The 13,880-nt window shown below is 39.1% G+C and overlaps 1 protein-coding gene across 1 annotated transcript in view; it reads left to right on the top strand.

Annotated features, from left to right (window-relative positions):
• VPS35 (VPS35 retromer complex component) overlaps window positions 1-13,880 on the top strand; it is a 364,228-nt gene that overhangs the window by 141,881 nt on the left and 208,467 nt on the right. Inside the window, exons 7-9 of the mRNA XM_085638094.1 lie at window positions 1,570-1,653; window positions 12,001-12,110; window positions 13,489-13,585. Of these exons, the coding sequence (XP_085494220.1) occupies window positions 1,570-1,653; window positions 12,001-12,110; window positions 13,489-13,585 (291 nt within the window). The remainder of the gene's footprint in view (window positions 1-1,569; window positions 1,654-12,000; window positions 12,111-13,488; window positions 13,586-13,880) is intronic.

Below are 13,880 nucleotides of genomic sequence, written 5' to 3'. Positions count from 1 at the left end.
TCTATCCTGCTGCTGGAGTTAAGCTTCTAGTTCTCCAACGGTGCCATTGAGATAGTACCAGACTGAGAGAAAGTCGGGATTTGTTACTCTTATAGTCTCTAAGAAGGATGGAGGCCAGAGACCTGTCTTGAGCCTCTTCCTCCTCGATGCCTTCCTTTGGAAGGACAGATTCAACATGCTTCCATAGGCCCAGATTCTATCTGCTCTAGATGCATGTGCCTACACGGTGTCTTGGACTTGCAGGATGCATATTTTTATATACCCATCCTGCAGTCCCACATTTATTACCTGTAGTTCAAGGTGGGCCAGGACCATTTTCAGTTTGTCGTGTTCCCCTTTGTCCTTACTAGTGCCCCTTGATTTTTTTAAATATGGCTGCAGTTTCACTATAAATGAGCTGTAGTCTGACCTGCTTCTCTTTTGAGGCTTCCACTCATTGGGACATTCATGGATAAATAAACCTCATGGCTTTTGCTCCATAGCAACATGTATAGGGCTTTCGGGCAATGATCAGGATGTTTTCTGGCCTCTTAGCTTTGTGCATCCTCCTTGTTAAGCATGCCAAATGGCACATGTGCGCCCTACAGTAAAACGTAAAGTCCCAGTAGAGTCAGCCCAGGGCCACCTTTCCAATTCCATTCAGATCTTGGAGGTAAATCTATAGTGGCGGCTGACCTTCTGCAGTTTGTGCAGCAGGCCAAATCTCCCTTGCTCCTCCGGAGTTGACAGTGGTGATGGATGCATCACTACTTGTTTGGCGGGAGAGAAGATGGTCACCGAGGGGAGATGGAGGTCAGAGGACTCTGTTAGGGTACTGCTTTGGTATCTGTTCTAAGGTAAGGAATCTGCAGTTAAAAGTATCCATCAGAAGAACAAGAGACTTACCCTCTTTCTGATGGATTCTTTAGTTAACCTCAGATTCTCACTGCCCTCCCACCTCCTCCTCCTTCTGTGGAGCGGCCTCTTGGTCATCTAAAAGATTCCCAAGTTAGTGCTCCACACACTGTATCTAACAATTGTTTACACACTCCATCCATGGGAGTGGAACAAGAAAAGACTAAAAACTGACATTAATGTGCAGGTCACTTCAAGGTGGTATGGAACTAACGTGAAGCTGCACAACGCCACCTAGTGACTGGCATGATCACTGCTATGAAATATCTCCACATGCAGTCTGGTGCCTGAAAAATATACTAAAGGCGAGGAATCTGTGTATAAATAGAGTATCCACAAGAAAGAGAGTTACCAAAGGGATGTAGTTTTTTCTTTACTTCATGTTTATATACGTATGCAACTGAGATAATGTCATCAATGAAAAATTACCCTAAACCTGGATTGACTTCAAACTGCAGTTGTACTCTGATAAAAGCATCTTGATTTATGTTTGTATTACTGACATTTATACTCTGTTTAGAAAAGGTTTAAGGTAAAACAGTTACCTCTGTCTGGAATTATTAGCTTTATTGCTTCGCTGATGACCTGGATAATCTGTTTTCAAAAACATGGACTCGTGGACTATCAGTAAATAGCACCTTTTTGTGTTAACTTCCTTCATCACTCTTGTTTCAGATTGTGTTGCCTGGCATACTTGAACAGGTTGTGAATTGCAGGGATGCATTGGCTCAGGAGTATCTCATGGAGTGCATTATACAGGTAAGTGTGGGGCCAAGTGTCTCTTAAATGCTATTCTTAAAGGATAAATGTGGTTTTAATAACAAATAATGCTTCTATACTCAGCCAAGTGACAATTCATTATACCAAAGTCTAGACATTTTTAAAGTATGGTGAACAACGTCATGCTTTTGAGATACAACCCCTTTCTAAGTGTTTTGTGGAGACCTGGAAATTGCAACTGGGTATTCAGTGAAATTGCGAGTAGTTTGAAAATATGAGAGCTGCCATTTTTTTAACAGCTGATCTTAGCACTGTTATTGGACTACTCGACTCTAGTGGACATTTGGGTTTTGGGTTAGGAATTCTTAAAAATAACCCAGAACTTGTATTGAAAGAAGTCACAGTGGGAATGAAAGGTATACTTTTGAAATTTGGGTTGAGTGTGGAATAGGTGTGATAAAACAAGACAGCCTCACTTTGTATGTTTTAGCATAGGGACTGTTGGATCCTCAGAGGATCCGCATTCCTTTATATACAAATTTAGATTTTGCAAATCTACAAATGAGGTTGAGACAAAACCCTACCACACACAACCATACTGTGAAAGAAATAATTTGAGACTTATAAGATGCACAGAACCGAAATTTCAACCTCTTTCAACTTTCAATAGAAAATGTCCAGCTTAAAACGATAAATATGGTCCAGCACCCTTCTTTTGCAAAACCGTATTGTTTCTTGCTCATAATGATTCAACACAGAATTCATTACATCACATGTTCAATTTTAAAAAATTCATATTCTTCCATGCGTGTATTTTGAAGAAAATTCTTAATTCTCCTTTTCGTTTTCAAATTCTTCTTCTTCTAAGATTAAAAGCCACAGTAGCCAATGCGTTTCGTAGTGAGGGACTTCTTCAGGGCTTCTTTTAAAACAGTTCTTATTGAAGATAATGTAGTCAGAAGTTTTTTTTCAATTTTTATAAACGAGAGACTTGTTTCTCCAAACCTTTTGTACATATGATTTCTCATAGGGGACCACTTTATATTTGGCACAGAAGGTTTTACCACAGCTCACTAGTTTGTTTTCTTATGACATTTTAGGAGTACAAGTGCTCTGGGACATAGATTCAGGCTATTATATAAGGCAGGGTTGAACACCAAATCAGAAAAAGGCATTTCCCTTGACCAATAGCTCCCTTTGTACCAAATTTGGTGTAATTCCGTTCAGCGGTTCGGGCTGTAGCTGTGTCTAAAGTCTAAATTGCATGGGGAAAACGCATTTTAGAATCCCCCCTTTTCTCGGCCATCGCTTGATGGATCACCCAGAAACTTTCAAGAAAGCCGCTAAAGTGACTGTCAAACTAGTTTTAAAAGATTTGTGAGGATTCGTCAAACGACGCCAAAGTTATTGGCAAAACAAAAAACGCTTTCCCTATGGAAACTAGGTCCTAACTATACCTACTGACGACCACCAGTAGGCTATATATGTGTGTGTGGGTGTATATGTTCAGATATATGTTTGGTATGTATATATATTTTTTTAATGTTTTTTTCGTGAGTCCATCTGTTTCTTAGTAAGTCATTGTATCCGGATCTGGATTTTTGCTGTGGCAGGCTGTATGTATGAGTGTGTAGATGTGTGTGTGTGTGTGTGTGTGTGTATATATATATATATATATATAGCCTCCGGGTAGACCAACAATCTCGGTCCGTAATAGTCTGCTAGAAGCAACATCACAATATGTAAACTATTACCTTCAGGACCATGTCCAAAAACTACCCTCGTATATCACAGACACTAGGTACTTTCTATCTAAGATACACAACATGGAGTGGAAAGAGGACTATTTGTTCATCACTTTGGACGTGACTTCGCTCTGTACGTCAATCAACCATCAGGACGGACGCGGAGCCCTGTGTCATTATCTTGCAAAAAGAGCACCAGAAGAAGAACAGCACAGCAAAATGATGATCAGCATGGTTGAATTTTGTTTGAAAAATAATATCTTTCTTTTCCAAAATGCCCACTACCAACAACAACTGGGGGTGGCAATGGGGGTCAGCTTCTTCCCCAGCTATGCTTGCTTGCATATGGGGTGGTGGGAGCAGCTGGTCCTCCACAAGCAACATCAAACAACATTAATCAACAATGTGAAATGTTGGTACAGATTCATAGATGACCTCTTTGTTGTATGGCAAGGATAGAGTAGGGCTGCACAAGAATTGTGATTACCTCCAATAACAACAGCCTAAACCTTCATTTTACATTCACTATCAGTTCAGAAAGAGTTACCTTCCTAGATGTTGAGGTATATATCAAAGAAAACAGGATAGAGACCACACTGCATAGGAAACCCACAACAGGGAACTCTGTCTTACATGCGACCAGCTCCCACTCACCGCACCTTATCTATAGCATCCCCTATTGGTAGATGCTTAGACTAAGGAGGATTTGCAGTTGCCAAGATGAGTTAACAAAAGCACAAACAGACAGCAAATCCAGATTTTTAGCAAGAGGCTACACACAAGCATGTGTGGATGCAGCTATAAAGAAAAGTACAGCTATACCTAGGGAAACTCTCCTCGCACCGAAATCAGTCAAAAGTAAACAGAACAATCAAGGAGAAGAAGATTCAACCTTCAGAATGACTTTTGGCTACAACAAACAGCACAAAAGCATAAACAACATCATGAAAAGAAACTGGCCACTCCTGCTAGGAGATCCTATCACAGGTCATTTGTTACCCAGACAAGCCTCCATCACATTTAGTAGGGCACCCTCAATGAGACTCCCTGGTACATAATGATGCAGGCAATCCACCAACTGGCACATGGCTATCCCAGAGAAAGGGTTTCCATAAATGCAAAACATGCAAAGCGTGTCAGTTTGGGGTGAACAAAACTACCTATATGGCACCTTTCAGTGAAGTGAATAAATCAATCACCAAATCTTTAACTTGCAAAAGTGAATTTGTTATCTATGTGCTGGAGTGCCCCTGTGGCCTACAGTATGTAGGTAGCACAATGATACAGGGGCACAAGAGAGTGCTGCAGCACATTAGAGCCATACAAATTATGATTAGGGCTCCCGGTTTTATGTTATTTATTTTTTTAACCTTTCTGTCTGTATTTATCCTTATTTATTTTTTGATCATTTTATCTGTATTTATCCACATTTATTTTGCCGCAAGCAAAAACAGAAGATGCAGCTAGTATTTTTCCACATTTGTTTAAATAGGCAATGCGCGCTTGGTTGTTATAGGTTTAGATAGATTTATGTAGATGGTAAATGGGTAACTGCTTTTAACAAAGATCCTTTTGTTACTTGCAGTTAATAAATTGCAGTTCTCCTAATGTAATCCTCACAGTCTTATGCAACACATCATATACATTGATTTACACACATGATTTATTGTCAAGCGCTCTGACACCTTGCATTATGATGAGTAGGGCTATAGCGCTATAAAATAAATAAATCCAATAGCAGAATTTAAATTATTTGTGTAAATACTGGGATAAACCAACACATCTAACATTCCTACAGTGGGTGTATATCTTTTTGCTCCAGTTACTGAACTAAGTCAAATGCAGGCCTCTCTTAAGTACCTGTGAAGTGACAAGCTGTGCGCATTTGTTTTCTCTCAATTGCTTTTAGGGATGGATCTTCCTCCTCACCGGCCCCCACCCCCCATAGCTTCCAGACAGGATACTTAACCAAAAGGAGGCCTGATGGCTCCTTAATGTCGACCTTTGTTATGGGCTCAGCTGAAATTTGATAAGCCCTCTCCCGCACTGGGACAGGCTCGTCTTCTCCTGGCACACAGTAGCAAAGGTAGACATATTTATTGGCATTTTCCCGTTTCTATTTATAAATACAAACGAAAGAAAAATATTTTTCCGTCTGTATTTATATGCAAAAATCAGTTTAAACGGAAAACCGGGAGCCTTAATTATGATCCAACTTACCCGGTGGCAAGGCACTTCGAGGAAAAACGCAATGGAGACCCAAGGGGTCTCATATATTTCCTGATTGATGCCAAACCACCCAAAAAGAGAGGAGGAAACAGGGAAAAAGCCCTAAGATATTTAGAGACCCGGTATATCTTGGACCTCGACACGAAGGCCCCAGGGTGCCAGAATATCACAGAGGAGCTCTACACCTGCCTTTGAGTTGAACTAACTAAATGCTGCTATCCAATATGTCTGTCACGTCAACAACAGTCAAATGAGATTATTAAAATCAGAGATGAAAACCGCTGTAGCTCTTAGTGAACCCACTCACTAACACACTTATCCACGGTTTTAGGGTGTTTTTAAGATAATAGCATATTTGCAGTTTACACTTTAATGAATTTAAGATTTTTTTGCACTAGCACTACATGCAATTGGTAGTTTTTTTAGGAGTAAACAATTTTAATATGACATGATTCAGTACTGTAATAGAATAGCTACACTGTAGTAAATCATTGAACTAACATAATGAAGGTGGTAAATTCAGGTATTTAAACCTGATCGCCAGTTAAACCCTAAGGGGGAGGGGGTAACACCTACGCCAAAATTAAGGAAGGACGCTACACGCAGATATTGGTGTGTATCAGCAACTAAAGAAAGAAACACATCAGAAAAAACAAGTAGCAGGGACCATAGTGATAGACTCAAAGCTGACATAGAGATTGAGCTCAGGATGTCCATAAACAAGGTTCCTTGCCAATTATTTAACAATATGTTTTAGTTGACTTAACACTATTGTTGGGTCCTAGTAAGCTGATCTGGAATGTTTTTACAATAATGGTTTTAAACACCTAAATTGTTTTAACCATGGTTTGTAATTTATTGTATATATTTATATATTTATACAGATATACGCTGCTTATTGTCTGATGTTTACAAAGAACTTGCACTTTATTAAATGACTAGTCTTTTTAAAACAAAAAAAATCCATTGCACTGTCACTTTAAGAAAAAAGCCGAAAAAATGTATTTAAACCTACCTGTTACCTGAGAGCGCGTCATGTGATCAAGACCTTTCGTGGGTCAAAACGCGTCATGATGGCTAAAAACTTCTATTGATGCACTATAATGTGGTCCGTGCTCCATTACTGGCACTGGTAGCAAGGAAATGCGAGCAGAGTCTTCTATAGATATATGTAATAGTTAGTTCAGCTAACTATAACTCACGCGCCCGCAATGCACTGCTGATGACGTCACATATTACATCACTCATGACATGGTCAGTGACATCGCAGAGGGTGTGAGCACAAAACAAATGCCCTTAAAATCCTTAAGGCAGCCCCCTCGCTGGTGCTCCAACAGGTGGGCTTTCCCGAAGCTGTTATAAGAATAGAGCTAGGCGCAATACCAATTACCACCACCAGGGGGCGCTGGTCACTAACGTGGCCGTGTGGGGAAATCACCACGTAGCGGTGTCAAAATTAGGCGAGGGTTGGTCGGGAATCAAGCGGACACTAAAGGAGTGACCGTATTCCCAAACGCGCGTAAAGACCAGCGGGAGCGCTCGACGGAGCTGCCTCGCTCGGACCAGACGCGCCTGAAAGGATCTCACCGCGCGCAGAGCGCACAGCGGGAGAAACTGCGAGGGGGAGAACGCTCTCGGGCATGAGCCTGCTGCGCAGGGAATATGAAACGATACCAAGGCAATATTGCTAATAACGTGCACAAGAAACCACTATACAAACAGCAACCACGTCAGATTAAGCCAAGAATGTAAGGAATGCACTTAACTGACGAGCAGTGAAGAAAGAGGAAGCGGACGGGACGCCACGATATTATATACGATGGACTGTGATATGATTGGACTATAGTTGCCTTGGAGACTACCCCCTAATGGTTCATGGGTTGTGTAGTCTTTTGTTTAATGATTGTTGTGTTGCATTTTCTTTGAACTGCTATGCAAATAAAGTGAGGAAAGATGTGCATAATCCTCGCCTCCGTCCTGCCATAGAATTCATTAAACTTTATTCGATCTGGTTTAGAAACATAGATCATAAAAGTGTACATAAAAACAGTATATCCTCTTTCCTAATACAATACAGTGAGAATTAATTAAAGCCAGTAGGTAAAAACGGGTGTTACAAAGCCACTTCAGGTTAACAGAATCGTAAAGTCAGTGTTTCGCAAGATCAATCTCATGTACTTCGTGCAAAATACCCAATAAGGGGTCCAAGTAAGATGTAACGCTCCAATACCTGACCAGTCTGCACTATATAAAACTGCAGAAAAAATAAAAAGTGTTTTGCACACTTCTGTCATTGGGCTATATGTGGGCTACATCTGGGCGATATTTGTGCTACATTTGGGCTCTTTTTTTCTCTGGTGGCCATCTTGGGAGACTTATTTGTTATGAAGCTTTCTAATTTCCTCATTTACAGCAGTCTCCTCAGTAGGAAATGCTTTCAGTTTTTTACTTTGATTATATCAAGAAGGCATTCAGATGTGTCACACATTTGCCATAAATTCAGAATGTTAGCACTCTAGTTGTTCATTAGATCACTGTAGTAAAGCTACTGCTCACCAGGGAGTTAACTGGAAGTCTTCTGCTGGTATTGAAAGTGACTGTTTGAGTCTGCATGTCAGAATTTTCTAGTGAAAAGAGGCTTTGAGATCTCACTTAAAACGTGCCCTAAATTTTCTTTCTGCAGCACTAACCATAATTTCTATGGCAAAATGAACCCCCTCATTTCGTTCCTTTTTAAATGGAATGTTTTAAGTGTTACCAGTTTATTCCAATCAAGATGGCTTCAGGTGTGCTATACTTTTGTCATAAGTATGGCTGTTAGCGCTCTAGTTGTTCTTCAGAGCACTCTGGGAAGCTGCAGTAGAACACAAAGGAATCAACTGACAGTCTCTGCCCTTGTTGGATGTACATGATTTACTGAGAATGACAGACTTCATTCTCACATGACTGAGAAAGATAGTGTGAATTTACAGAAAATATGCTCTCATTTTAGCTTCAGTTTTATCTAAAAAATGATTCATGATATCCCAGCAGAAGGTTTTTCACAGGGTAAAATCACCTTAGAACACATCACAATTCCTGAAATTAGTATGGTACTATCAACAAATTAATTCTAATGTAACTAAAGTCAAAGTCTGTTCTCACCCTTTATAGTTCTCCTTTTGGTAACCCTCAAAATCCTCGATTCACTACAATGCATTTCAATAGGGTACTATCATGTATATTGGTCCCAAGATGGCAGCCAGCAATTCCAGGATGAAGTGCTGACAGCCAATCAGATCTCACGAAGAGATGGCATTAGGCTCCGCCCAGATATTGAAACTTTTTCTTTTTCTAATTTCTCATGAACTACTGAACGGATTTACACCATTTAACAAAAGGGATCTTTCTGAACAAAGGTCTACCTTTTCGCCAAATTTGGTGTAATTCCGTTTAGCAGTTCGGACTGTAGCTGTGTCTAAATTTGGGGGTGGCAGACCTCCTCTCACCCTAATATAACCTTTGATACACACACTCAAAAATACAAACTAACATTTTCAAAACAATGGACATACCAATACCAGTTACAACACACCTATTCAGTAATTCCAAGATCTACACACACATCCACTCATTCACCAACAGTCCCTATACAGTCACTCATACATGTACTCACTCATCTTATGTACTCGTACAACTATACATCCTGTTACACACCGCCACTCATCCATAGTTACTCACACAGTCACACATGCAAACAAAGTATCAAACATCCATTTACTTGCATATACAGTTATACTCACACTACCACACTTACTTCTACAGAAACGTACACATACTTACTCTTAAACAATCACTTATAGAAACACCTACTTATTTGTACAGGAACTCTTCCAATCTCTCACTCTCACATATACTCACCTATATACACCAATACTCACATATACTAGTTTAAAACATATGTAGTTACTCATAAAGACACAATTAAGACAGTCATTCACTCACTAACACACCCATACACACACTCATCCACCTATACAGTCCTGCACACATGCTGTCTTCAACACATACAAACAGTGAGTTACTCATTCATGCATCTATGCACTAAGTAATACCCCCACCGAACCATACAGACACTCATACTGATACTCAAAAAACCAACTAATAACCCATATAGACACTCCTCTAGCTACTCGCCAACCCATGCAGCCACTTATACACAAAGTGAGAGACTGATACAGATATTTACATATTTAAACATTACTCACTAACCCATGTATTCACTAAGATAACGCTCAATCAGTCAGTTATACAATCAATTTTACAAAAAAAAATCATCCATTTAGACACTTATATACCCATTTATTCTTCCATCGACCTTGAGATATACATTTATAAAGCATATTTAATTTTCAGAAAAACACACATTCACTGGATGATGTCATAAGTGATGTCATTTGAGATGTCATCAGTGATGTCATTGACCATGTTATGAGTGATGTAATATGTGACGTCATCAGCAGTGCATTGCGGGCGCGCGAGTTATAGTTAGCTGAACTAACTATAACAGGGGAATTTCTAGGGTTTTGTACGAGTGAAATGTCCAACTAACTAGAACGTCCCTGAAGCCTATGATTTTTTCAGTGAAATATATATATATATATATATATATATATATATTTCCACAAATATTGCAGAAAAAACGAGCCACTCCAGTTCTGTGTTCTCAGTATTGCGGGTTTATTTGGCAGACAAACCTATATATATATATATACATACGTATGTATATTATTGTTGCTGCCTACGCTACTTAGCTTGCTGCTCTAGTAAAGCCTTTATGACTACCAATACAGATCCTACAATAAAGAAGAAACTGTTACCTACCTGTAGTCCTGGCTGGAATCTTTATTGAAGTCATGAACGACCTGCCCGGCTCCCTGGCTGCTTCAATACAGAGCAGTTTCTTTTATATACAAGTATACTATATATAATATATCATAAAAAGAACTTGATCTGAGAGGCAACTGCCAGTATAATGCATTGTAGGTACTGATGCTTAGAGGAAGGCTCCTTTTCCCTCTGTGTGCAATGTAAGCCTAACCAGATGCATTTGTACCTTCATGTTCTCTGTTAATGGTTTATGTATGCAATTGAGTGCTGCAGCGAAGTTCTGTGGATGTAATCTGGAGTGTTATTTTGAACCTTCATTTAAAAAATAAGTCCTCTGTTAGGCTTCCATTCCACAGTTAAATATAAATTCATGGACAAAAACATTCTTGGATGCTGTTTCTATGGACAAAAGCATAAGTATTCCGGGTTTTCGCTAGCAGCAGAGAATTGTTCAAGTGCGTATGTCTTCAATAAAGATTCCTATGTTGCAGTACCAGGTCTATAGGTATGTAATACTTTCTTCTCTAGTGATCACCTGGCAAAATTTAAACAAGATAATAAACTTGCAAAGTTCAGCTTCTCATCAGTGGCAAGGTTAATTTCTTTGAGTGGATAGAGGAATTTGGAAAATCCAAATTGGGGTATTTATCATGGGTTTCAAATCATTTAAAAACCTCTGAGGAGTGTACATTGGCAAGATCTGACATGAACAAACAACTCGATTTAGCGAAAATAAATATTTTCCCAGCTGTATCCTTCTCATTCCAAGCTATTGGATGAAGAAAGTAAGCCTTGAACAAATCTTTAAAATAGTTATAAGGACACCTAAAAAGTTAACTGTATTCACTTACAACTTTTACTTCTGGGATATCCAGTCTGTGTTTTATCTTAATTTGATAACACAATATTTTCTCTGAATTTCCAGCACTGCTACAACCATATCACTTTATTTCTCTATGTAAAGTGGTATCTTTTTAGGCATCCCATTAAGTTCCAATCCTTCAGATTTAAGTTAAGCTAGATGCTAGTGGAGGACTTGGTGTATACCTCAAGAAAGGATTGTGACACCAGGATTTCGCCTCTTGTTGCTGGTTATTACAAATGTATCTGACATATGTCTATTGTTCAACAATTGTTCCCAGAAATGAGTGTATAACTGTTTTATGTAATTCAGGATGGAAGGCTGTGGGCATCAACTAGAATGGCTGCCTCAAAATCTTTTGTATGGGTCTGATAGGATTTCTATAAGAGAATTTATATACATTTGCTTTTTAGGAAAGTTAATTGCAGATTTGTTATTGAACCAGTAATGCTGGAATGGCTTCCTTCACTAAAGGGCTGCATTGGGCTGGCTATGTGTTGATTGTTCAAGAGATAGATTCGTTTGTGTTGATTGTTCATGAGACTGATTCTTTTGTATGTTGCCTTTTGATAAATGATTTTCTCCTTTCGTCAGGTGTTTTAGTAAGGTTGTATGATGGAAGCAAATCATGATTTTTTTTTTATTTTTATTTAAACCAGTTTTTTGTTTTTGCTTTACCAGGTTTTTCCAGATGAATTTCACCTTCAGACGCTAAACCCTTTCCTTCGGGCTTGTGCAGAACTGCACCAAAATGTAAATGTGAAAAATATTATCATTGCCTTAATTGATAGGTGAGTTTTTTTTCTCTCGTATATAAGTTGATTGTGAAAAGTAACGTACAGTGTGGCACCTTATGTTTGTTTTAATGTACAAATTGATGTCAAATGTATTTGCTCTCCTGTAGTCATTATGAAGTGTGACACATTGTAATTTATTATCCTAGAAACATGCGGGAGGAAGAAAGGACTGTTAAATTGCATAGAGAAGAATTTCCAACCTGTGCAAACATATTCTGACTTGCATGTTGTATGGCACTTTTAGTTTAGAGTTTAAACCCATTCAGTGACTAGATGACCAAATGGGAGTTAATTCTACTTAATTTTGAGATGAGCAGCCCCTTGGAACTGTGTGTTGTATACCTTCATTAATATATATTTTAAATCACAGAGCATTTCAATGGTGACTGGTGGCATTTGAAAGTGGTGCGGCGTAAAAGTTGGGTATGTGTTTTATGTAGAGAGCAAACCAGTATCGCCTTATAAGCCTCTAGTGGAGGTTAGCTAAATAGATTTATGCTAATCTGACTGCGGGTATGGATTCTTACCTTACCATGATGTCTTTATTACCATTTATAACTGGTCTGTATATATAGTACTTTTTTATTATTCATCTTACAATGAGTAAATTATTACGGCCACATATGCTGCAGAGCCTTCATTATACACTGAATAACCATTACAGAAGGATGGCAATAAGGTGATGGATTCTGAAGTGTGTGGACTCTCGCTCTCAGATTGCTGTAACTTAACTGGAGCAATGCACAATTACATTTTAAAGGTGTATACAATGGTTTAGTTTATGGTGAAAAGCATTTAACAAAATAGTTTTCGGAGGCTGTAATTCAAGCCTACCGAGCAACAATACAAGCAACAGGGGGTGTCCTCATGGGAGGTTACAAATGAAGACAAGGCGGTACTAAGGAGGGACTCACAAGCCTATTAACGAATCAGAAGCCAGCATTTACGAAGGACAATGACACAAGCCAATGAAAAATATGGGTGAGAGTGGACGGAGTTTCAAGTCCATACCTAAATACAGCATGCCTCGCAGAACAGCACATGCGCTGCCCAAGCTTGACCTAAAAAACTGACCAGCGTGATTGCTGCCTGAGAAAGGAGGTAGTTCACGGAGTTTGTATGATACAAGTCGAAGAGAGCTCATATCTTTTTCAAATGACTCATTTAATTTTGACAAATAGCTCAATAAATTCTTGGCTATTTGGGTTAAGTCCCATTACTATAGCAGTTCATCTGTTTAAAGGAAAATCAATTGGAGTTGTACGCAATAACTGAGCTTCATGACTGCTTACGAAAACGTTTTTAGAAGTACTGTGCGTGAGTCCTATGTATCACTGTTAAATTGTCCTAAGCTTTTCCTTTGCCTTTGCAGACTAGCTTTATTTGCCCATCGAGAAGATGGCCCAGGAATACCAGCTGACATTAAGCTGTTTGACATTTTCTCACAGCAAGTGGCCACAGTAATACAGGTAAGTCTGGAAACATGGATATGCATAAATACATACATGCATGCACAGATGAAGAGGTCTCTAGGGGATGTAGTATGTGGCTGTAATTTGTTGGAGGACGTTTTGCGATAATGGGAGAGGAGAAATTAGGCCAGGAGAAATTAGGCCAGGACAGAGAAAGCAGGACTTAATAGATGTCCTCCCTGCAAGCCCTTGCACGCTCATACCATCCCCTCAACAATTTTGGGTTGATAAAAGGTACACACAGATCTTAAAGGCATTTTTGAAATAAACAATTTGTTTGGACAGTTTGTTT

The sequence above is a fragment of the Triturus cristatus genome, chromosome 12, assembly GCF_964204655.1.
Source record: "Triturus cristatus chromosome 12, aTriCri1.1, whole genome shotgun sequence".
In the NCBI taxonomy this organism is placed as follows: domain Eukaryota; kingdom Metazoa; phylum Chordata; class Amphibia; order Caudata; family Salamandridae; genus Triturus; species Triturus cristatus.
Note: the sequence above shows the minus strand (reverse complement) of the source record. Positions and strands in the feature narration are given on the sequence as shown.